Source organism: Mchenga conophoros, linkage group LG5 (assembly GCF_057382185.1).
Source record: "Mchenga conophoros isolate Kocher_MC1m ecotype Shallow Benthic linkage group LG5, M_conophoros_male_GT1.1, whole genome shotgun sequence".
Classification (NCBI taxonomy): Eukaryota; Metazoa; Chordata; class Actinopteri; order Cichliformes; family Cichlidae; genus Mchenga; species Mchenga conophoros.
Window position 1 is genome coordinate 30,304,817 of NC_140530.1, and position 25,972 is coordinate 30,330,788.

A 25,972-nucleotide genomic window follows, 5' to 3' on the forward strand; every position below is an offset into this window, starting at 1 on the left:
ACTATATCTCCAAAGTAAACCCCATAAGTGGCACATATTTGCACTATTTCTTCTGCACGCAGATTTTGCACGCAGACTTAAAATCTGCGTGCAGGCAAATGCAAATAGAAAATAGGCAAAATATTAATTTCTCTTTTTTATGGATTTGGCTATTTATTTAAGTTAAATAAAAGCTATTTAATGCATGCCAAGTTTAATTCTGCACCTGTCTTGTATACTGGTTAGCACTGCACAGTAAGAAGGTTCTTGCTTTTCTGGGACCTTTGTGCTCCCTGTGCCAGGTGGATTACCTCAGAGTGCTCCTGCGGCCCAAAGCCATGTTTAATTTTTTTTTCTGTATTAACTGGTGCAGTTTAGTTTGCTGCAGGTGCTGATTTGATATACCTATAAAGCTTTGTGGTGTCAGTAAAACTGGAAAACTTACTGGAAACACAATTTTGCTCCCTCTGAATGTGTAAAAAATGAGAGGATTGTCAAGAGTACATCAGGCAGTAGCCTACCTACTACAAGTACTGCTGCAGTGTCAAGCTCTTGTACCCCTAAAGGTAAACTAGCTTATTTTCTGAGCGTGTAGTTACATCAGATTGGGAAGCTCTTTTCTTTATGCTCGGGCTTTGTCCACAGTTGAATTTTGGAGAAAAGAAACAAGCACATGTGCTGACTGGAAAGCGAAAATAATCAAAAACTACGTAGCTTTGTTCATATTGGATAAGCGAGGAGGCTTACTGGGGCAACAAATCACAAGGAATATTTTTGACACGCTGAGAATTTCACATAAAAGTCAAGTTTCTGATCATTTTGTTTGATCTTCTTTCCCAACTTGGAAAACTGATAGAAAATGCTGATTGTGTCAGTATTACGTCAATGCTCTAGCGACCCCCCCTCCCCCCTCCCCCTTTTTATCCACGTTTTACCTGCCGGGACAAGCCCCATTTGGAGATAAAGCTAGCCCTGACGCTGACGCGCACTCGGGAGCGCGCACTCCGGAGTGGTTGACTCTCCTCATTATAAAGAAGCAAGAGACAGTCCGGATACTCGGCACATCCCGGAGAGCGGACTACAGAGCTGCTGCTGCGCTGCGCTTCGGTCCTGTCCTGCTGTCAACCTGCAGCCATATGAGCGAACTGCTGTTTGAGGCTTAAATAACACCAGAGGAAAACAAGGAGAAACAAACAGAAAGTAAGGAATCATCTCTGTTATAATCCTGGAAAAACGAATTACATCATTGCCAGAGCAAGTGCTTAGATTGCTTACTATTGCGGCTAATATCGTTTCTTTGGTTTCCAAACATTGTTTCAGGTGTTTCTGTGACGTTTGTAAATTCCTGCTATTTTATTCGCTCTGCCCTTTTTAAATAGATATTCATACTCAAACAGCAGACTGAGTCCAATTCCCAGTTCTGATGCCATCATGGACTTGCATCTTTATTTCTGAATCCTTTTATTGCAAATGTTTTAAAGAGGATTGCTTCTGTCCGTCTAGTCCTTAATATTGTCACACAGACCATTTTAATAACTTAATTAATGCCGAGGTTTTCCTTTCAGATTCACTGATTTAAAAAAAAAAAACGCGGTTTGACTGGCAGGCAGAGCGTCGTTCTTAACGGTTGTGTGCAACGAGTGAGTGTTTGCAAACATCGGATTAGATATGGCTTGATGGCGGAAAAACAGATTTGACTCGACAATTAATTTAACTTTTGTGTGTCCTGCTGTCATGCTTTTAAATCAGATCAGCATTACAAAGGAACTTAATGGATGAATGGTGTGGATAGTTATAAATGATCGGAGCGATTATCTCTTCCTGACAGCTCATTGTTGCTCACTGCACACCAAAGACGCTGTGTGTAATGGTGCGTGCGCGTGTGTGCTCGCGTGTTTGTTAGAGAGAGTGAGTGAGAGAGAAATGGGGGGAGGACTCTGTGTGTCACCTTGCAATTAAAAGTGAAAGGAGCAATTTTTGCAGACTCACTTGAAGGAGTTAATGCTAATTAATAGCAAGTCAATCAAGCAGGGGCGCATTAGACATGATCAGAGGGAGTGTGGAGGAACCCCACCGTGAGTGGACCTCGGGCCCAAATAAAAATGATTCGATCTTAAGTGAGTTGGAAATGAAAAGATAACTCAAGGACACATTTACAACATTTGATGTTCAAGTGGAAATTAATTTTGTGTCTTTTTCTAGATTCGTTTCAAAGACTTGGAAGATAGTGGTTTGTCGTTAATGTTGTGCCTGGCAGAAGCCGCACACACTGTGATAAACCGAACTAGCATCTAGTCTACTGGTATCAAAGACCGATTGAAATTACCTCAAAAGAATCACTGTTTGTTTTCATTTTGCTCTTTCACTCACTGCACAATCAAATCTCCTCATTTCTTTAATCTTTTATTGATTTTCAGCCAAAAAAGCTACATTGCTAAACTCCCATCCAGTCTCCTCCACCGTGGTGTGAATCTCGCCTTGATCGCCACTGCCAAGCATGGCTGCATCTGTTTGATCAAGATGCTTTCAACATTGGCAGGCAGTCAGCGCCGCTCGCTTCCACGGAGCGAGCGGGGAGAAGGGAAACTTTGCGTTCATATAATACGTTTGCATGCTTCACTTGATCATCTCTAAACAGGAGTGCCTCCCCCCCTCCCACCTCGCTGACCGGTCAAACTGTTCCCATGCAGAATGTCCAGAGACAGACCCAGGTGTCCACATTTCATGGGTTAGAAAGGGGCAAGTATTGTTGTCAGCTGCTGAAGCCAGCTCTTTGTTGTTTGTTGTGTGTAAGAGGGGACTCAGCTGGTGCCCTTATCTGCCACAAAATACGAGATGCCACGACACTTTGTTCTAATTAAGACAGGATAAATCCTCCCTCTCTTTCCATCTCTCTCTCACACTCCCGCTTTGATTTCAGTCTCTCTCCTCTCCCTCCCTCTCTCTTCCTGCCTCACTCCTTTCTTTCCCGCTCTCCTCTCTCTTAGAATTACATCTTATTTTCTCCTTTTCACTCAGTCCCCCCACCTCCTTTGTCTCTCTCATTCTCTTTCCTCTCTGTGGGATGCCTCCTGCTGTGCTTCTGGTGCTGTTTGTGTCTCACAGCATTTTTGGAACATGCCTCTATGTGGGTGTCTGGAGGAGGTTTCCCCGCTGTGAGTGTGTATTTGTGTGCATACGATGATTGTAAAAGAGAGAAAGTGTGTGTATGTGTGCATTCAGACGGGCGATAAGGGCCCCATCCCTGTTGCTGATGTTACTTTGCATCAGTGACAATGTTCTGGCCTCGTTCCACATCTGTTGTACCTGCGACCAAATTACCACCGAATCATTTTGTCTCTCCCTGCTCCCTGCTCCGGCTCACTTGGTGACAGATGGACCTTCCTTATGGCTCTTGTTTTCTTTTTTTATCACCCTATGTTGCTTCCAGGGGCCTCCGCCATCCAATAAACACCTAAAAGCTGCAAAATCCTCCCAGTCTATGTGTGAATCCCATTGATATTGTTTGTGGAGGATTGGGGGAGACAAAGCATTTTATATTGCTGAAGTCAGTGGTATTGGCCCTTGAGGAAATGAAGTTTTATGGCGTTAACTGCAGTTGGCAGACATGTTTATTATGCACAGGCATTTACTGGAGCTGTAATTTAGGTGCTTGTTATTGAGATGATATTTATGATAATTTGGTAGCATAAACTAGAACTATTTTACAGACGATAAGGAGACAAGTACAATACATCAAATATTCAGCATTATTAAAATGGAATGGAGCAAAACTGAGTTATATTTGTGACACAGCAGATTACGCATCTATATTTCTTTGTTTAAATGTGCATTTTTTTTCTTCTTCTCCTGGTTTTCTTTCTGGTTCAAGCATAAACTCGAGCTGCTGCTCAGTGAACCAAGCAGCTGAAAAGAGATAGGTGGCTTTCCTTTTTTCCTGTGCAGCCACACACTCCCGAAGCGACCCCTGGTCTCTTTTTGACAGCCTGTAATAAATTTGCAAATTGAGCATATGCTCACAAGCCTGATTATTAGCTGGTTGATAACTTTCTGCTCCAGTGGATAAGATCTACTGAGTAATTCTGACATTAATCAACAGGAGTGTATTCCTGAGTTAAACTTCAGATCGCTGTATGCGGCCTGGAAACAAAGAAAAAAAGTATCGAAGGTGGCCTCTGTCTGACAACAGTCTGTTCCTGGATCCTTTGTTTCCTTTATCCTTATGGCCCTGCTGGTTGCTATGAGGGATAAAACAAGAGGAGCAGATGGCTCCTGGAGGTTTGGTGTCACAGCAGGTGAAGCTAAAAGATGCACACGTACAGCAGTTTAATACCAGGGTGGCCTCCTGTTCCGCCTCACTGCTTTTCCTCTCTCATTTTCCCAATATCTGGGTTCAATCTCTGTTAAGTCTATTCTTATATGAGTGTGTCCTGCTTAAGGGACTGACCAATTGATCAAAGCCCAGATAGACGCCCCTGATCTCATCAGAGCTTAATCATCCAGCCCTCTAATAGTGCCCCCTTTGCAATTTCTTGTGAGATTACCTATCATTTCATACTTACTCCGCTCTGATTCATGTGTCCCAGGTGGCACCACACTGTACGCCAGGCTTATAAAAACTGCTACAATATATATTGTGTTTTCTACACACTGTTAGAGATCACCTGCTTTTCTCCTACCTGCTTCCAAAAAATGTGGATTTTGTAAAACATTTTATTGGATTTTATATTACTATACACAGCTTCCCTCTGTACACTGATGAGCTCAGACACCAATAAATCTTTACACCTTTGAGAGTTGAGGTTCAAAGTATTATCCAAGATGCGTTCCTATTAAAAATCTGTTTTTGTGTACTTGGTTGTTATTACTTCTGGACTTTAAATTTCCCATGGCATGATGTGAATCCTCTCCACTTCACATTATAAATATAGTTACACATAAACAGCCAAATATGAGCACCAGATTGCTGGTGATAGATTTTTGTTGTTGTTGACATTAGGAGCAAATAATAAAAATTCAAATTGGTTTTTCAGTTCCTTAAGTTTTTTTTCTTCTTTCTAAGTCTGGAAAAAAAAAAGACACAACTTCATGTTATTTGACAGTGTGTAAGACAGTCACTCACACACTTTGCATTTGTTAGTTATTAAAGCCCTTTCCTAAAATCAAACATTTCTGTCTATGAGAAGACCTAAATTTAGTTGTGGTAAAAACAACTTTTTAATATCTGCAATTATAATGGGTTCCAAATTCCTAATATACTGTTAAAAACACTGTTGACTTTTGTTAGGGAGTTTTTATTGTTTTATTTGCTTATGCTTCAAAAGTTATGTTATACATATTTCACCAGACAGTTTTCTGTATAAACAGGAAGCTGACCCTGTGACACTGACAAGAGACCAGCACAGAAATACATATCCGCAGAGGTTGACTTGCATTATATTATTCTTAGAAATTGACCTGCAACACACATACTCTGTGACACACACACACACACACACACACACACACACACACACACACACACACACACACACACACACACAAACACACACACACACACACACAGCTTGCATGCAGACAGGAGACAGGAAATGTGATTATATTTGCATATTGACGATGTAATCTATAAAAATAAACGAATACTGCAGTTCGGTGTGATTTGCTCTGAGCTTCTCACCCGTGCAGCACGTTAACCTACACAAGTGTCTCATTGTTGTTTATTCACCTGACTGTTTGTTAACTGTAAATCTCTGACAACTTTCCACCAAAAATGCAGCAATGCACAAAGTCAGAGCCAAACCCTGCAGGGTTGCTGACATGAATGTAAAAATACAGGATTTAAAGCATTCAAAATAAAATAGAAAGCACAATGAGGTTATTTTGTGAGAAAAAGAAGATAAGACCAGTCAAAGTTGATGTTTAAAAAAAAAAAAGAAGCAGAAAATGTGAAAGAAATAAGCAAAACTCTCCCAACATCGGCAGAAATCCTTGAACCCCCTCAGTGCTATTAAAAGTGTCATTAAATGGGTTTTCGGAGTCTTTTATTCTTTCAACCAATAGCTATCTCACAGAAGCCATGAAAGCTACCGCCCAGCTATAATTTGCTTGTTTAAATGTTGCCATTCAAGTTGCAGATTACCTCAGTGTGGAATTAAAGTTGTCGGGCCACTCGTTTGGCCCGTCATCGCCTCAGTAGCAGAGGCCCTGCTGTGCCCTACCTTCAACACACAGGCTTGTATAATACAAGCTCTGGCAAGAGGCTGTGTTGTTCATGGAGGTTGTTTATCACACACAAGAGACTATGCTTAAAATGTGGAATGCCACCCGGAGTGCTCCATTATCATTCCCATCCTGTGTCTCCTCAAAGGGCCACCTGTTAGCAGCACTTGAAAGTATGAGAGAGGAAAACAGGGAGCTACTATGCCGAGATACGTGGCCTTCCTCCTTCACCGCCTACTTTCTCTTTCACATAGCACATCTATGAAGACCTTACTTTGGAATGGGTGCCTTCTTTTTCTGTGGAGATGTAACAATGTTACTTTTTTATACTGGGAAAAAATTTTTTTTGAAGAGCACCATCACAGCAGCATCACCAATTCAGCACCAAAAGATTTGAGTGAGTAAATGGATATATTTCAGACTGTCTGCATACTTTTGACCTACTTTTGACTACAAGTTTATTCAAACAAGAAGCTGTGAATTAGGTACTAGAATGCATTAAAAAGATGATCGCGCATACATGATTTTTATTTCTTTAGTTTTTTAGGGCACTCTGATGGGCTGGTGCCCTGGTCCAGGTGAAGGGTGTACGCTGCATCTCACCCTATGGTAGCTGGGACAGGCTCCAGCCCTCCTCGCAACCTTGATAAGGATAAGCAAAGAGAATGGATAAATGTATGGACTTTATTTCTTTAGTTTATTTAGAGCCCTCTGATGGACTGGTGACCTGGTACAGAGTGTACCCTGCTTCTTTCCTCATCACAGATAGGCTTCAGTCCCTCCAGATAATGAATTGTACAACTAGGTAAGAAATGGATGGATGGATGCTTTATTTAGCAACATATGTTGTGTATGAATTTTTATAACTAAAAGTCATTTTCGGCCATAGTTACCAGACAAAACTCTTACATAGATATCAGGTGTGGTCTAAAGCTACATGACTAAACCTGGAATGTAAAACATATACACAATAAAAGCCTCTAAAAGAAAAAGAAAGCAGAAAAATATCCAGATTACAACAAACCGAAAACAGATCATCAGCACAACATACCATTATTGCTATAGTCACTTGACTGTATAAGCAAACAGTGACAGAAATAATTGTGTAAGCAACTAAAGTAAGAGTTAGAGATAACAGTAACAGTCAGCTTTCTCAATCCACTAATTGCCCACACAACTGAGCAATTAGAGCATTAGTAGGTGTGATGAGGTCAAATGGGGAGTTCTGAAAAGGGTCTGAGTTGCCAAAGCTGTTTAGCTAACAGACAGGCATGTATCACAGGAGTAACATAAGCTGGGGCATCGCTTAGGCGGCAAGAAGGCACATTTCCCCAGATGTCAAGCCATTACTGTGATAAATGTGTACAGAAGACTTTGGAGATGTAATCCCTTAATCAATCCCCTTGTTTCACTGCCCTGCACCACAGTTAACTTTAAATGTTTTGTTTGTTTCCCTTCTAAATCACCCCTTTGACCAGATAAGATCCGAGCCACTCGATACCCGCATCAATTCATGTGTCAAACAGACAGAGTGTAATCCCAGCTAAACACTATATATATGTGAGCGACACAGCTGATTACCCTCCCCTTCGACACTCTGCGGACCTGTTTGACGATAAAGGTCTCGTCTCAGTGGCCAGCCCCACACTCTTGTTTGTTTGCTGCACAACTGGTCGAACTCCCGGAGGCAAACGGACAACGTTTGCCTTTAAATCCCTCGGAGCAATGCCGGCACTCGTAGTGCAAACACCTCCTGACATCACCAGAATCCTCTGCAGCCCGCTCACCCACACACCCTGGCACCTGTGTGCTGTTTTTAGAAACACCTACAGTGGGGCAAAAAAGTATTTAGTCAGCCACCGATTGTGCAAGTTCCCCCACTTAAAATGATGACAGAGGTCAGTAATTTGCACCAGAGGTACACTTCAACTGTGAGAGACAGAATGTGAAAAAAAAATCCATGAATCCACATGGTAGGATTTGTAAAGAATTTATTCGTAAATCAGGGTGGAAAATAAGTATTTGGTCACCTCAAACAAGGAAAATCTCTGGCTCTCACAGACCTGTAACGTCTTCTGTAAGAAGCTTTTCTGTCCCCCACTCGTTACCTGTATGAATGGCACCTGTTTGAACTCATCATCTGTATAAAAGACACCTGTCCACAGCCTCAAACAGTCAGACTCCAAACTCCGCCATGGCCAAGACCAAAGAGCTTTCGAAGGACACCAGGAAAAGTATTGTAGACCTGCACCAGACTGGGAAGAGTGAATCTACAATAGGCAAGCAGCTTGGTGTGAAAAAATCAACTGTGGGAGCAATCATCAGAAAATGGAAGACATACAAGACCACTGATAATCTCCCTCCATCTGGGGCTCCACGCAAGATCTCATCCCGTGGGGTCAAAATGATCATGAGAACGGTGAGCAAAGATCCCAGAACCACACGGGGGGACCTGGTGAATGACCTGCAGAGAGCTGGGACCAAAGTAACAAAGGTCACCATCAGTAACACACTACAACGGCAGGGAATCAAATCCCGCAGTGCCAGACGTGTTCCGCTGCTGAAGCCAGTGCATGTCCAGGCCCGTCTGAAGTTTGCCAGAGAGCACATGGATGATACAGCAGAGGATTGGGAGAATGTCATGTGGTCAGATGAAACCAAAGTAGAACTTTTTGGTATAAACTCAACTCGTCGTGTTTGGAGGAAGAAGAATACTGAGTTGCATCCCAAGAACACCATACCTACTGTGAAGCATTGGGGTGGAAACATCATGCTATGGGGCTGTTTTTCTGCCAAGGGGACAGGACGACTGATCCGTGTTAAGGACAGAATGAATGGGGCCATGTATCGTGAGATTTTGAGCCAAAACCTCCTTCCATCAGTGAGAACTTTGAAGATGAAACAAGGCTGGGTCTTCCAACATGACAATGATCCAAAACACACCGCCCGGGCAACAAAGTCCTGGAGTGGCCTAGCCAGTCTCCAGACCTCAACCCCATAGAAAATCTGTGGCGGGAGTTGAAAGTCCGTGTTGCTCGGCGACAGCCCCAAAACATCACTGCTCTCGAGAAGATCTGCATGGAGGAATGGGCCAAAATACCAGCTACTGTGTGTGCAAACCTGGTAAAGACCTATAGTAAACGTTTGACCTCTGTTATTGCCAACAAAGGTTATGTTACAAAGTATTGAGTTGTATTTTTGTTATTGACCAAATACTTATTTTCCACCCTGATTTACGAATAAATTCTTTACAAATCCTACCATGTGGATTCATGGATTTTTTTTTTTCACATTCTGTCTCTCACAGTTGAAGTGTACCTCTGGTGCAAATTACTGACCTCTGTCATCATTTTAAGTGGGGGAACTTGCACAATCGGTGGCTGACTAAATACTTTTTTGCCCCACTGTAAATAACTGACTTTAAAACCAAGGGTGTGCTTTTTTTAGCTTGGTGTGTGCGCGTCGCTGTGATAAAAGAACTGAGAGCTTATCAACCCCCCCAACTCCACCTTGGAGACACACACAGCACATGTGCCCACCATCACTGATGGCTCAATACTTTCCCTCATTGATTTTCTGTATGCCCTGCACTGCCATTTGTCTTTTAACACAAAGGAGTTACCTGCCACAGCGCCATAATAGCACTGTGTATGTCTGTCACAATGGATTGTGCTAGCCTATTTAAGTGGAGGAGAAAACAAAACATCCCATGTATATGATTTGCCATTAAGTTTTGGATTTTTTTTAATTACAGGGCAAATTGTGTTATGATTAAAGAAATAAACAAACATTTTCTAACATAAGGTGCAGATCAGTGTAAGCATCTTTAAAGTTTAATGATGGCTAGAACACATCAAGTTTTATAGTGAATCATTTCTGTAGTATTGAGAGGTCAACATGTTTTAATAGATTAATTTCGTCATTATGACAGTTATTTATTTTATGAAATTACTTTATTTTTCCCATTATTTTTTTTCATAATCTAATTAATTGCTAGTAAAATAGAAACAATTTCTCACATCTAGCACAGGGCAGGATAGTTAGCAGGACGACTAGTTAGAGCATGCAGGAGGCAGGATACATGATGTCAGTACACCAGTGCTATTATCACACTAGCACAAACTGCAACAATCAAATACCACACAGGCCTTTTGAGCTGGGAGTGTAAAGGCTGCTTAGTGTCCAGTCTCACTGTGTTGGACATTTGTGTTCTTACCAATGACTGTAGAAATTGGTTCTAATATAAGCACATAGTACTCTGTTGGATTACAATTGAATCTGAGCTTCATTGCAGTGCATGCTGGGATATCAAGATGGGAAAAGAAAAACTATTTTTACTTTTTTATTAAGCACCATTTCATTCACATTTGGATGAAGTGCCATTGTAGATATACAGAACCTCATATTTTAGTTCAGTCACACCTCACACATATGTTGACCTTTGCAATAAAAGGTACGGTTGGAGAGCTCTTGAGACCGTGATGAAGCATGTGCACACTGCAGTATCTCATAATGAGTAAGGCATAGAGGTCCTTGAATGAAGGTTGGAAAATCATTTTTTTAAATGAACAAGCGTCTCACCATTGTCTCTTCAAATTCACCAGAATAAAGGTGTGTGCTCGAGAGGCTGGCTGTGAAGTAGTCGGAATTTGTGGGATGATGAATACAGCAGAGTACGCATCACAACACTCAAGGACCTGTGGTCTCCCAACTTTTGCTTCTGCACAAAAAGGCTGATAGTCGGGGCTGAATGAGGGATGCCCCCTTTGGAAGGAAATTGCACTAATTGTGTGTCTGATATTTTTCCAGAAGGATATGTCACTGAAGGAAATAATAATTGTTCAGGAACTGTCGTAGGAGAATGAAGAGGTCACAATTTATTGGAAAGGGAACTTGCAATATCAACTTTATAATGATGCTATGGAAAACCTGTGGATCATTAAAATAACTGGGAATAATCTTTAATGTGTGTACATTAACGTTTGTATATTTCTTTTGTAACTTTTTATTCTGGATAAATGCAGAATATGCAGATTATACAAATGATATAATAAAATAGAGTGCTGAAAGATAGGCAACTAGTATTTGATACTCAAAACGAATTATTTTTTAAGATGTACAAATCCTCAACATAGCTTCTGTGGAAAATCTGATCAAATCTGCAGACACCGCAGAATAAATTATGTGCAGCACTGAGAAATATTTTCTCCTCCCAGTAGGTGGTGTTGTGCTGGACAGACAATGGCTCTCTCCTGGAGTATGTTGCTGCTGTTTGCCACCCTGGCACTGTCATACAGCGCTGAGCATGGGGCTCCTCATGGCAAGAGGAGGCAGGCGCAGACCTCAGCAGGTGGCAGCAATGCCCTACAGTACCGCTCGCAAGTTCTACAGGGCCGCGGATATAGCAGGAACCGCAGAGGGCACGGTGGCCGGGGTGCCAAGGCTGGAGCTGGGCTGCTCTCTCACAGGCCCCTGCAACCCTTGGCCAGACCTGAGGATGATGGGACAGGCCTAGAAGGTCTCAGCCCAGTGAGACTGGAGATGGGTCCAGGCAGGGACAAAGACAGAGCTCGAATGAGTGTGAAGAGTCCATCCCAGGTCCAGGAGAACCACCTTGTAGGAACACGCAAGGAGAGAGGGCATGGGCATGGAAATGGACATGGGCACCATTCTGAGCACAGGAGACAAGGGAGCCGGCGTGAAAAGGGGCGTCACAGAAAAGGTTAGTGCTTCACAAACCCAGACATACATTTGCGCTCAAAAGTTTGCATGGGCATAAATCATTAGTCATGGTAATTTGGGGTTTTTCATGATTTACTTGAGCTGTTTTTGACCTTTCTTTTTTCCATGTTTGAATGAATGTACAGCAAACATCTTTAATTATTTAAAAAAAAACAAGGATTGGTGTACAAATTTTAGTCTATTTTGTATTTTCTTTGATCTGTACCAGGTCAAAAGTATGCAGACAGTCTGAAATATATCCATTTACTCACTCAAATCTTTTGGTGCTGAAGGTTCTGCAATGTCTTTTAATTTGACAAGGCCAAGATTTATTATCTTCTTGTTATTATAATTGACTACATCAGATAGTTTCTATTTGCAAGGACAAAAAGGATTTGTTTAAAAGCACTCAGACCAATATGCAGAACAATGGGAAAATTCAAAGGAAGGAGAATTGTAGATTTACACAAGCATCAGAGGTCTATGGAGCCATTTCTAAACAACTGCAGATCATCAAATAAGCATCAAATAGTTGTACATAAGTACAAGTTATTCACATGTGACACCACTTTGCCTAGAAGTGGTGTCACAAGAGAAAAGTACCAGTGGCACTGTACAAAGTAGATGAAATAATGAAGTAGGACTACCTCCAAATTCCTCAACTTCACCTCAGATCATTGTCCTGCTGGGATATAGCAGCGTTCCAGCATGACAGTGATCCCAAATACAAACCAAAACTCTATTGGATAGAGTATTGCCTACATTTAAAAGCCAGGTTCATGCCAGGAAACCAATTTAAATGAATTCTTAAATGTCTTCTGTCAAGACGAGAGATCAAATATCTACATGACAACTTTCTACACTCCATCTCGATCTTAAATGATCAGATGTCAGAATTTAAAACATGAATTAAGAGCAACATCCTTGCCTAAATCTATGGTCATTATATTGACACTGATATTGCCAAAAAGATTTCAGGAGTAGAGGAAAGCAAAGCAAAAACAGTTAAGCATCCCACTCTATTTATAAGCAAGTAGCCACGCCTCAGGGGCACAGCTAAAAAAAAAAAGGTCTTTCTGCACATTGTCATTCTTCCCATGGTGCTCAATAGAACAATTGCTGTTACCTTAGAAACCACTGTTATATGTCATAACACTGTCAATTTGATCGAGTGGACAGTTTCAGCAGTTCTGACACAGACAAACCTGTTTGGCTTTGAACCTAAATTAATAACAGTTACATTTGAAAGGTTCTGTAAATATGACATAATGTGACAAAATACAGTACTTTCAGGTTTTAAAAGGAAATTTAAGAAGTTCAGGGACTGCATGACAGCTTGAAATACATTCTGATTTACCACTAATGACTCTGAATTTATATTATGAATGATTGTGGAGGTGAACTCAAGTTTTTGGTCTGGTGTTTGCAGAGTTCCAAACTGCAACAACAGGAACATTATCGTGGTGCACAGATTACACTGAGAAGCTTTTTATTGGACTCGTGCTGCAGAATAAACCATAGTTTATGGAAAATTTGAAGAATTAGTCATAGTAAACAGAAAAACAGCAACAATAGCAATAAAAATTAAAGGTTAAAAACATCTAAACCCCTTCAGTTTGAAATGCCATAGTGACAAAACTATCTCATCTTAACTGCAGTTCAATATTAGTTTATTAGTATATTTGTATTGTTATTATTATTTTATATATTAGTATTTTAGATTAAACTTTCTCTAATAATCTGCTGATGTGATTTGCTGACACAAAAAAAATAAATGTATCTCTCTCTGTTCAGGGTTTTCTCCAGAGCTGAGCTCTGCATTGAAGGACAGAGATCTATTTGAGGATCCTCTCTCCTCCTCTGCTTCTGCCACCTCCCCCTCCCTCAGCATGACCCCACCCAATGAACCCCCTTCCCCCATCATTGGCGTCTTTGGCTCTGGCTCTTCTACGGTTACCACGGTGATGAACGAGCATCCCCCAACGCTGTCCCCGGCCTCAACCAAACCCCAGGTAACCAACGAAACTGGAGTGGTTATTAAAGGCTGGGTGTGTTGTGCCTCAGTGTGATTTCAATGTGTGGTGGAAATAGAGTGAAAATGGGCCCCATTACAGCCGTTATGCTGCCACAAGCCTCATAGCTCATCATAGAAATGGCACTCTCTACAGTGTGAACCCAAAGGTGCTGCTTGTGAAAAACGTCCTCCAGCAGGCCAAACTGGCTGGTTGTTGGTCACAGTTTGTATGATAGATATGGCCTGTTCTGTATAACAAAACGGCACCTCTGGAACCCAAAATCATGGAGTTCAGAGTCCAGCAGCACATTTTTCTGTAACTACCTTCCTATTCTTTATTAAAGACCACCTCAGGACAAAATCTATGGGCGCAGAGAGTCTTTTTTTTTGTGTCTGGCTGTGCATGTGTCATGAAAAAATCAGCAGGGGTTATGAGGTATCACTCACCCCCCGTCACAGCCACCCGGAATGATGCTTAAACAACATTTATAATGGAAAATAATAATATATGGTTTCCTGAGACTCCTCGGGTCTGTTACAAATGAAATGTGGGAACAGAGAGTCTCTACATCAGGAAAGTTTTTGGATTTGCCAAAACTGCCGTTAAAACCCAACAGCCTGTAATATGTTTCAGGGAAATTTCCGGTTGATTTTCTGGATGAAAATACGACAGTTAGGAACTGTTGAACTGCAGTTTGTAGAAAATTGAAGACATTTTGTGTTTCTTTTTAAATGGTTCTTTAGCACTCACCGTCCCCGCTTCTCTGCAGGCAAAATAATCCAAAATTATCCGAGTCATTTCCATTAAATTTGGTGGTGCACAGGCAAAGTGAGACCCATCCAATTTTGAGTATCCCTTTCTTTAAAACTGCACAACGGACACTGACCTCAGCAGAGTTTTTTGTTTTTACACAGTAATTTTTAACAGCACATCTTAACACCTGTAAGTTTAAAACAAACAATGGTTTTTAGTGAGGACCCTGGCGATGAATTATCATGTGTCTCAGATCTCCTAATCACTTCTGATGGCATGCTCATGTTTGATTCATGAAACCTTGCCTTAGGATTGCTCCTTTAAAAATGCCAGCACATTGCTTGGTCACAAATGGAGTCAAAGACAGAGGAAAACTTTTTGGATGAGATTATGGTGATAATAGCGGAGAATATAGTCAAGCATTCTCTAGTATTTAATGGACTAAGCACTGTGACTGCTAACCAAACGACTGTAGTGCTGAAGTGTGTGGTCACTGCATTGAATAAGGTAGAAGCAGACAGACAGAGCTGGAAAATTCATCCCAGCTTTGGCCTCAGATGTATCCTGGACCTTATAACCAACAAAAAATTTATTTTTACATCAAATCTAGAGCCTGATTAGAAATAATTTCCTCATGGTTTTCAACTTAAAGTCATTCTTATGAATGAGATCCCTGACGTTTTGCTGCCCTATAATAATCTCACGCTAACCCATTGATTCTCTGATTCTTATTTGCAAAAGGTCACTCGTCCTTTTTAGGTCATCAAATAAACAACTGGCAGTTGGCTCATTAAAACAAGTGACATTAAGAATGAGGATGTTGGTGCAAGCTACCGGGACACAGATGGGATGAAGTAGCAAAATGTGATAAAACTTTTGAGTGGCAAAAACACAAACAAAATATTTCCAGGAATGGTCAGGCTATTTTCCAGGAGACTGAATAGTCTGTTGTTTTGATCTCTCATCTCAAATGTAATTTGCTCTGGAGCGGTTAAGCTTTAAGAAACGAATCACCCTTGTAACACTAAAAACCCAGGATGAAACTTTTAGTGTCTTTGCTTTGCTTCTAAATCCGCTTCAAATTAAAGGAGGGAAAAAACAAAAGTGGGTAAAATAAAGACATTTACAATACACAGAAGACACAAAGAGACACAAAGAGATTATAAAGGAACAGACAACTATGTTTAAAAACGACAGGTGAAATCAATTAAGACAGGATAGGCAATCAGAAGAGGTAGAAAAACAACAAAGACAGGGAGTAAAAAACACATGACACAGATAAAGATCTTTCAAAATAAAATAGGATGTCAGTGAGGAGACAATGCACACACAAGGCAAGAATGGGGAAGCAAAGCAAACAAGGAAAAGGACAACGCTCAGGAAATGCAAAGGAAAAAGAAACTATGACTCTTCTGAGACCCCAGAGAGTACAGGAGCATACTGTACTCTGACAGCAGTCAAATATTATTGGGCCAAAGCAGAAAAAGCTGTTAGCCTCTCCTGAACCCAGATCCAGTTGTACAAAGATGCTGAGAGGCTTCTTAATTAATGTTCGATTTTATGCTGATGGTTTAATGAGCAGTAGAGGACAAGCAGGTAGCCCCCTGCAATTAAACTGATTGTTATTTTCACAGGCACATTTCCTGAGGGTAAAAGGACACAATTTGGATCTGTTTCCAAGAGGAGCTTTTTTTTTTTTAATTGATCATGTATTCCCCGTGAGATATCACAAAGTCCTACTGTGTTACATTTCTATTTTGTTTCACCTCTCTGAGGAAAGTGGCAGTAACCGTGTTCTTATGGCTTTTATTCAAGTTAGGGATGTCTTAGCAATTCATCAAGAAATTTTTCTTTATGACTAGACCATCAAACGCCGATCTCCACAACAATATTTTATTAAAGTACGACACCTAAATTTATGGCACTTTTATATAAATTTGGATCAGTCACAAGGTATTCAGCTACTGACATGAATTTTGAATATCCTATTAGGAGCCTCAGAGTGCTATGTTTATGTGCCATGTACATAAACAGTACCACATGTGCTTTACTAGATTTTTTTTTAGCCATTCTTTGAGCCGTATAAATAGGCAGAACAGGAAAAAACTATTAAAGATTCACAAATAAAGAAAAGGCAAGAGCAGCTAGAGGGGCAAAAATGTATCCATCCTAAAACAGCTGTTTTCTCCCACCTAATATAACAACACAATGGCTTTTTGATGATAGGTTTTTAGAAAAAGTCCTTAAAAAGACCTGTTATAATTATTATTTTTGTCAAGTAGCCTAAGGAGCTTGGAAAGAAAAGCATCTGGACTTCTTTGAGTTGCTTGAAGACGTTTCACCTCTCATCCGAGAAGCTTCTTCAGTTCTTTTTTTTTTTGTTTTGTTTTGTTTTGCCTGTCCTGTTTGGATCTTTAGCCATCAGAATTGTTGTCTGAAGGCCAAGAAAGATGCCAAGTGGATTTACTTTACCAAGTGGATCATCATGGCCTTGCCATATTGGTCCATTTGATTGACCTTTATTATAATTATGTATTTATTTTATTTTTGTTTTTTAAAGACGGGACAGACATGACTGGGGGATAGGACAGGGAGAAAGAATGAAAGAAAGAGAGGGAGAGAAAGAAAAATAGAGGGGAGAAGAGATGGTGAGAAAGGGGAGAAGAGAAAAAAAGAAAAACAAACAAAACACCTGGATCACCACGATCACCAAAGAGCAACATAATAAAAACAACACCATCACAATAAACTAGCTAATAATAGATAACAGTAGATACTTTTTTAATTTCACCTGTTGAGAATGAAAAAAGAAAACAAGCAGAAGAAAACGAGAGCAATAGAATAAACAACATCACGATGATCTATGGGAATATAACTGTAAATACTAAATGTTAAACATTATTGTGCAGCACGTAAGATCGACAGCGCACAGTGTGCTTTGAGGTAGGAGCCAAAAAGGGTGTAGTTTGTGTGTGTGAGCACCCGTGTGTACACCTGTGAGCATGAACGTGCTTGTTTTAAAAGGTTCCTTCATGTAATGATCTGCTAGAGGGTGTGGGGAGCCACAGCCCCGTCCTCCAGGGCATGAAGCAGGTATGGAGGAGATCAAAACTCCAGACATCCAGAGGCCCCCAGAACACAAGAGACCAAGGAAGACCAACAGAGGGGCAGCCGCGCCACTGTCCCAGAAAGAGCTGACGAGAGTCCCAGATGAGGGGTCACTCAGCAGCCGCGGAGCAGAAGCCAGGGGGGGTTGCAGTGACGTGCCCGTGAGCTCCGCCGGCAGCCAGCCGTGCCTGAGTGACCGAGCCCCAGGCCGAGAGGCCGGGGGCACCCCACCTCCGAAGTGGCCCGAGCAAGCCCCAGGCTCCAGGCCCTGATAAGCAGCCACCAAGGAGTGAGCCGGTGTGTACCTGGACGCCCATCCTCGGACACAAAGAACCACCAACGCACCGATGTCTGAGGGCGTCTGCCACTGGCAGGGGAAGTGGTGGGGGGAGATAGGCCTCCATACCTTGGAGGACCTGGGATGTCCCCAGAGAGGTGGAAGCTGCTTCTTCAGTTCTAAGGGTCAAATGGTGGAGAGTCCCAGATTTAAACCCAGTGGGAGTTTCCCCCCAAAGAGGGACCAAGGACCCCCTCTGTTCAAAGATGGTCGCTCACAGTGGACGTAAGTGAGCGACCATCTTTGAACAGAGGTGGTGGTTTACGACACCAACTGTCTGCCATCTATAATCCAGTTTTGAGAACCCTTCCCAGACGCCTTAACGCCCACTCACATCCTGGGCCATCTGACCTCAGGAAATCACATGATAGGGTGGGGCCAGGTTTCACAATGAGCTCACCCGAAACCCTGGCTGATTGTGACCCACACCTGCTTTCACACCTTGGCTCATGTGATTAGGTACTGTAGATGATCATCAGGAGGTCCTTTGTCCCTTTTTGGGGGGAAACTCCCACTGGTTTTAAATCTGGAACTCTCCACCATTTGACCCTTAGAACTGAAGAAGCTTCTCGGATGAGAGGTGAAACGTCTTCAAGCAACTCAAAGAAGTCCAGACGCTTTTCTTTCCAAGCTCCTTAGACTACGATGACCTGGATGACTGAGAACCTTCACAAACATTTTGTCAAGTACATTTTCCTTCAAATACAGCAGATATCCTTAAAAGGATCTTCTGTATTAAGGATATCTTCTCTGTGTTCTCTGGCTTTGAGCATATATGTCCCGCTTACCAACTGTTCAAATCTTCTGTTTGAGAGGATCAGCCAATTAGAAGAAAGTTGGCCTAAAATAGCTTGTTTCAAACAGAGATAGAACAGATGCAAGGGCCTGTCTCCATCTAAAATAGAGCGAAGATAAATAAGGATCATTTTAAACTCATAATTGTGCATAGGTACTCGAGGAGATTCTAAGAATTTGGTTCAGCAAACCTTGATTTATTTTCTTTGACACATAGGAAAAAACAGTTTTAAGTGGTTCGGGTCTTTTGGGTGGGCTTTTTTCTCACTTAGCCTAGAAACCATCATCATCAACCATCATACCTTTAGTGCATCGCATGTTGCACTCTACCATCCTGACATAAACGCATAAGGCAAAGATTTTCTTGCATGCTAATCACTTCCATTTGCTTTTATAGATAAGACAACAACAAAACATAATGAAGTAAGAAATTACATTCTGTACGTTTCCATAACTGCAATGCAATTTCTTTAAAAAATAAAAATAAAAATACAGCTGGATTTCATTTAAACATGTCACCTCACCATCCACTCTGTGCTGTATTTGATCTGCAGGCAGTGGCTGTCCCCACTGACTAGAAAGAAAAGGCGTTTGTTCAATGAACTGCAAGTCTGTAAACTGTTTATGTATTAACCACACAAGTACTGCATGATGTATTTGTATGCTGGTGTGTGGCCAGCCATGTTCTCTGTTACCAATCGATTGGTTTTTAAAGCTCTGCTGCTATCCCTGTTGTCTCCGTGGGGGTATTTTATAAATCAATGAAACATCACTGCTGCTGGTCACAACACAAGTCCAATGAGTTTCATTAAGAACACACCGAATACATTTACTAGCAAAACACAGTGAGCAAACCAAAACACACTCATTTATTGCTGCTGTGGTTTAATTGAAACAACTAAGCATTCATCACAGATGACAGAAATGTATTTACTGTCTATGCTTGATAATATATGGGTAAAAGGTAAGGTGTAGTTTCAAGGTACACTTTCATTTTCAGAGGTCTGGACGAGGAAAAGGACAAGGAGAGGTGATGCCAACGCTGGACATGGCTCTCTTTGACTGGACAGATTATGAGGACATGAAACCAGCAGACAACTGGTCATCTTCCAAGAAGAAAGGTTAGTAAAGTTATTTTAAAGTTATTAAAAACAAAGACAGATGGATGAGTTCCTACCTAGAACCCAGGACACCAAAGACCTCATTCTGTGAAAACTCTTAGAGAAATTATGGATGAGGACCTTAGTTTCACTGACCATATTAAGACTAACTAAAACAGCTTCTGTATTCGACAAATATAGCTCAAGTGAGATGTGTCAAAGCAAGATGTTGAGACGCTTATCAATAGCTTTATCTGTTGTAGATTTGGGTACTGCTATGCTGTCTTTATCATCCTTCCTAAAAAAGACTATTAGACAGCTACATTTAGGTCAGAATGCTGCTCCTGCAACTTTAACAATAACTAAGAAAAGCAGTCAAATCAAACCAGTTATTAGCTCTCATTATTTTAAAAAGAAGTTAAAAACAGCATTAATCAACACTGCTGGACTTTTTAAAACTATTTAACTCCACTTATTTTTATTATGTTAATTTTGTCATAAACAATAAACAATAATTTTAAAATGTTTTTTTTTTTAAATTTTATCTTGTAAAACACTTTGAATAACTGTGTTTGATAGGCCCTTTATGAATAAACTTCCCGTGACTTGCTTGTGGCTCCACAGAAACATCAGGATATCTATGTTTTTAATTTATCCACAAGAGACCTTGAATACAGTCAGAAAATCTCACGGCAATCTATTTAACACGTGTTCACTGTTTAAGTAAAGGCATTTGCTGATGGTGCCACAGACAGGTTAGGTGACGCTAATATCTGCATCAAATTTCATGGTAATCTGTCACCACTGTGATGAAGAGATTGACTGACTCAATATTACCATTACTAGAGACATGTTAGGATGGCTACAAACTGCATTATTAACACTTTATTTAAATTATATTTTAAATTTAAACAACTTGAAGCTACGGTGGCCCTGAGAGGCCAAACGGACTGCAACTTAAGAAAACACCAGCAATAAGAAAAACGCTGCAAAAGCACACAAAACATAGAGGAAATGGGAAAAATGACAACGGAAATAGGAAAAAACAGAATTCCAAAAGCACAAGGGAAGTGTTTCTGGGGAGACAATAACCCGACGGACCAGTTGCAGGAACCAAAATATGCTAATAATTGTGCTGGAAGACACTTAAAAGAAGTGGAGGATCTATCGGTTTTGTGAGGAAAGAAAAGAGGAGAGGTAAGTGTGTTAGCATAACTATTTGCCTAAAAATCTGTCATCAGTATTATATGAATCATGATAAAACACGCCTACCATGTTTTGGGTTCCTGCAGCTGGTCCTTTGGGTTATTGTCTCCCCAGAAACACTTCCCTTGTGTTTTTTCCTATTTCTATTTTCGTTTTTCCTATTTCTGTTTTGCTTTTTCCTATTTTCATTGTGTTTTGTGTGCTTTTGCAGCGTTTTTCTTATTGATGGTGTTTTCTTAAGTTGCAGTCTGTTTGGCCTCCCGGGGCCACCGTATGAAGCTCAAGTAAATGAAATATAAACTCAACACACATAATTATTTTGTAAGAAGTAACAAAGCACTTACTGCTGGGGGGCAGCTGGAGGCCTTAAATCTGCCATCAGTGTTTACGGGTGTCATGTTAAATATGTGAAGTAGAATTTCTTTTTTTATACATGAGGATAGCAGCAAGATTGAAGGGGAATGTTTAAAAGACAGGTTTGAAAATGCTGACACTGACAAAAAGGAGGCTGAGCTGGAGGTAGCAGGGTTGAAGATATTGAGACTTTCATTGGGAGTGACCAGAATGGACAGGATTCAATATGCGTACATCAGAGTAACAGCTCAGGTTGAGCGCTTTGGAAACAGAGTTGGAAGACAACAGAAAAGATTTTTGGATGTAGTGAAGGAGGACACGCAGAGGGGTTGGTGTGACCTAAAAGGATGCTAGGGATGGGGGTCACATGGAGACAGATGATGATGGTGACCCCTAAAGGAAGCAGCCGAAAGAAGATCACACACCAAGTAGAATTTTGTTACTGCGTGAAAAACCCAACAGTTTGCTTGGATGACGCTGCACACTGATCAGTGGTTTGATGCTCAAACAGCTGTTTTCATTTCTTGTTCTGCAGACAAAAGGCGGAGTAAGAACCTCAGCAGTGGAAATATGACTGTGGATGCTGATGCAATTGAACCATGTGACCACCACCTGGACTGTCTTCCAGGTCAGTATAAACAAGAGTCATATTTATTTTTCAGGACCTTACTGTGACCTTATCGCTCTTGGCAGTTATCTTAAAATCCATTTATTGACTGTTTATAAAGTGATAAAACACCACACAGACCATGTATTCACCAGCATTGAAAACGGTGTTTTACACTGTTAGGACTGTGGTGTTGGTGTTGTATATTAAATGTCTATGCACACATATAAAACATGCTTGATTGATAAAAGACGTGTTTTTCTTGAACAAGGTTCCTGTTGTGACCTGAGGCAACATGAGTGTAAACCTCACAACAGAGGTCTCAACAACAAATGCTACGACGACTGCATGTGTGAGGAAGGTGAGAGATTATTACTTTAGTTTTTTACTCACTACTAGCATCATTAGGCGCTTTAGCATCAGCATCAGCTCATCTCTTCATGTGCAGTTGTGCATTTGGGTCACTTCCCCCAAGTCTTACTGTTTACAATTAAGATTTTAAAAGTCTTTGACTTGTAATGGGTCCCCAGAGGGACTAAAAGATTAGAGGCTGACTAACATAGCAGTAAACAGTAAATCTCAAAGTGTCAGTAAATTGAGATTTTTTGTGTTTCATGACATTGTTTTGAGCTTAAAGTTGTTCATTTCATAGATTATGTGATGATGATGCAGAATTCTAACAAATATTAAATGTAAGTAATTTAATTTATACCTTCTCAGCTACATTAGCGTTGCTGATTCAGCTCTTTATTCTATCCTAAAATAGAGCATTTCTACTAATGTTAAAGTACTGCCTCTGGTAATTTAAAACTCATATTTTATCCAATTCAATCACCTTTTCAGATAATGGGTCACTTGTTATCTTTCAGGGTTTCGTTGTTATGCTAAATTTCACCGGAAGCGACGCGTGACCAGGAGAAGGGGTCGCTGCGTGGTGCCGGAGTCAGTCAGCAGTGACCAAGGGGGTTTCATTACCATATAAAGAGGAGGTGATGAAGGCCAAGGTGGAGGAAGAACATAAATAATGACCCCCCCTGACCAAGAAGCCACATGACCCTGCTAAACTGACCAAGTACTTAGAGGTGATGACTTGCTGGTTTTTCAAATCAAACCCACAATATATAAATCACCCTGATGCCAACACCTAGTCAGCTAAAGCGAAGTAACAGGTGGCCAAAGTGGAAATAACATTTCAATGTTGCATTGTGGGATACGTTATGCAGCCTAATCCAGCAAATCACCAACTTTAAGCACGCTTGTTTTAATTTAGTGTTGTTCATTCCCTGCAGGAAGACGGCCTCTCCAAATTCTTGTCATTAAGAAAACCTGCAGGGTTTTTTTTGTCTTTTTATTTGCCTGGTTGAAAAGATTCACTCATTGGGTGACACATCAGTGACTAAAGTTTGTAGCTATCACACAGATTAGGTTTGAATATTTACTGCCTTCATGGTTCCTGTTGATGTGGTTTCATTTTTAGGCAAGAACAGATTTTGTAACTTTTCATCACGCTGACCTGTTCAAAATAATTTTTAGTATTGCTTTAAGATCTTTGGAGTCCCAGAACAGTGGCGTTTTCCGCTTCAAGACTTTTAGACCAAGTTAAATAAAAATGGAAACAAAAATAATGTTAAAAATTTTTTTTTTATCTTTGACTATTTGCCGTGACTATGTGAAGAAGCGTGTCAGATTTCGTTCCCTGTCCTCTTCTCTGAGCTGGTATTCCAAACAACTGCTAAAAGTTATTTTTAAAAATATTATCTAAACTGGTCTGCTGTCCTGTACTGTATATATGATTGTGTTTGAATTACCAACACCTTTTTTAATTGACACCACTGTTAAAAATGTGCTTAATGATAGTAAGATAAACAAAATGCTTGTCTGACCTTCCACTTTACATGTCTGTTTTATTTATTCAGTACTCAAACACGTGTTTATATATTCAGTTCTTCTGCCTGTTTTTATTTTTACAATTAAAACACTTACTAGGATGCACACTGTGTGATGCTAAGCTGTTTCTACACGTCTACACACTGTTTGGCTAAACCATTTTTACTAATCCTAAAAAGCAAACTCTCTATCCTTTAGACCAGGGGTGTCAAACTCAAATACACAGTGGGCCAAAATTCAAAACTGGAACAAAGTCGCGGGCTAACGCTAATATTTATTGAAAAAAAAAATCTCTGGATATAAGAATGAATCTTTTCTTATGGACTCAAACAAGTTTTGCTGAAAAACTGAATATGGAACAAGCAAAGCTTAATACTAAACAATATATATATTAACTGTATAATACCAGTAGGCCAGCGCTAATAGTAATTTGGTATGGCTTCGCGGGCCAAATGTAATTAGGCTGCGGGCCAAACTTGGCCCGCGGGCCAGAGTTTGACACCTATGCTTTAGACGGTCGTTTTATCGACACTATTGTGTGATGAGACACAAGGAGAACATTTCTAAATGTAATTTTTATATCACATAAAACAATTATTTAAAAAAAGTGCTTTACTTTTTTTAATATATTTTTGGACAAGAAAAGATTTGATCTTCTTTTAAACTAGTACTCAAACAAATATGATTTAAAACTGACATTTTTTGTTCATTTTCATAATTTCAGTAAATAAATGACAGATAAATAAGTAAAAGCACGTCTACATTTCCTAAACCTTCAAATAGATAAAATGATAAGAGCATTCTTAAGGGTTCAAGTTTTTCTCTTTGCTAATCAGGTGTACGGTGTCACAAATCTAAAGCGCTCTCCGAGGCCTTCACAAGTAAAAGGTTTCGATTCTTGTGAGTCTGCCATGAGATTTAAAAAGATTTCCAGATAGAAACAAATTATTATTCTATAAATGGTGCAGATTTTAAATAACTGTTAATTTTTCCTGCCTGCCACAGGAAATGTATCTCATTTTGAAGAAGTGAGAAAGAAATCAAAGCCTCCAAGTACCTGAAAATGTAATCACGGGATCTGCAGATAACTCTTGCAACCATCTGTATCAAAGAGTATCAGTCTACAATCTGAGAGACACGCATTTGCAGTCTAAAAATAGAATTGGAACAAAACTGTAATTGGCCAGTGTCCATTTATACAGAAAGACAAGACCTATTGGAATAATGTGTTCAAAGATAACTGATCAGGAGCAGAAGCTTCTTCTAACTTAGGCACGGTGCTGGAAATGTTATGGCTTGGGGTTGCTTTGCCGCCTCAGACATGAGGCAACTTGCAGTCACTGATTCAACAAATAATTCTTTATCTTACCAAAGATTATTTAATTGAACATAAGAGGTTATCTTTAGGAAAGCTGGACTTCACCTGGACAGGATTAATAATTTAAACACACTAGCAGAAAACAAAAAGAAAGTTCATGAAGTCCATAAAGAAGGATTATTAAAAATTAAGAATAATGACTGCAAAAATATACGTCTGCTAAAGAGAGCTATACTGACTCTTGAGATTAACACATACTAACTTTGACAAAAAATGTCCCATTTTAAATAATTTCTAAAAGCAATTATTGAAAAACATGTTCACAGGTAAAGATAATGAAAACTACTGCATGTGATTACTCTACCGCCGGGAATCTATGGATTTTTGGCACTTAAAATATGGTATTTATGTGATAATAACATCATATTTTCCTTTTTTTTTTTTAAATTAAATTAGAACAGAACAAAATCATTTACTTTGCTTATGCTTTAGGAAAATCTGTGCTTTAGGTTTATCTTGACACCTACTGGGTTTATGCAAATCAGTCAAATTAACACCTACTTTTATAATAAG

At 40.2% G+C, this 25,972-nt stretch overlaps 1 protein-coding gene across 2 annotated transcripts; it reads left to right on the forward strand.

Annotated features, from left to right (window-relative positions):
* Window positions 1–984: 984 nt before the first annotated feature.
* On the forward strand, window positions 985–24,186 carry draxina (dorsal inhibitory axon guidance protein a). 2 transcript variants are annotated; one of them, XM_085274809.1, is made up of 7 exons: window positions 985–1,179; window positions 11,415–11,920; window positions 13,714–13,931; window positions 19,928–20,048; window positions 22,123–22,215; window positions 22,466–22,555; window positions 23,064–24,186. In XM_085274809.1, exons 2-7 carry the CDS (start codon window positions 11,440–11,442, stop codon window positions 23,174–23,176), a joined length of 1,116 nt encoding a protein of 371 aa, XP_085130935.1. In that variant the 5' UTR covers window positions 985–1,179; window positions 11,415–11,439; the 3' UTR covers window positions 23,177–24,186. The 2 variants fall into 2 exon arrangements, with proteins under 2 accessions (XP_085130935.1, XP_085130936.1); XM_085274810.1 differs by having other exon boundaries at window positions 11,418–11,920.
* The last annotated feature ends 1,786 nt before the right edge of the window (window positions 24,187–25,972 follow it).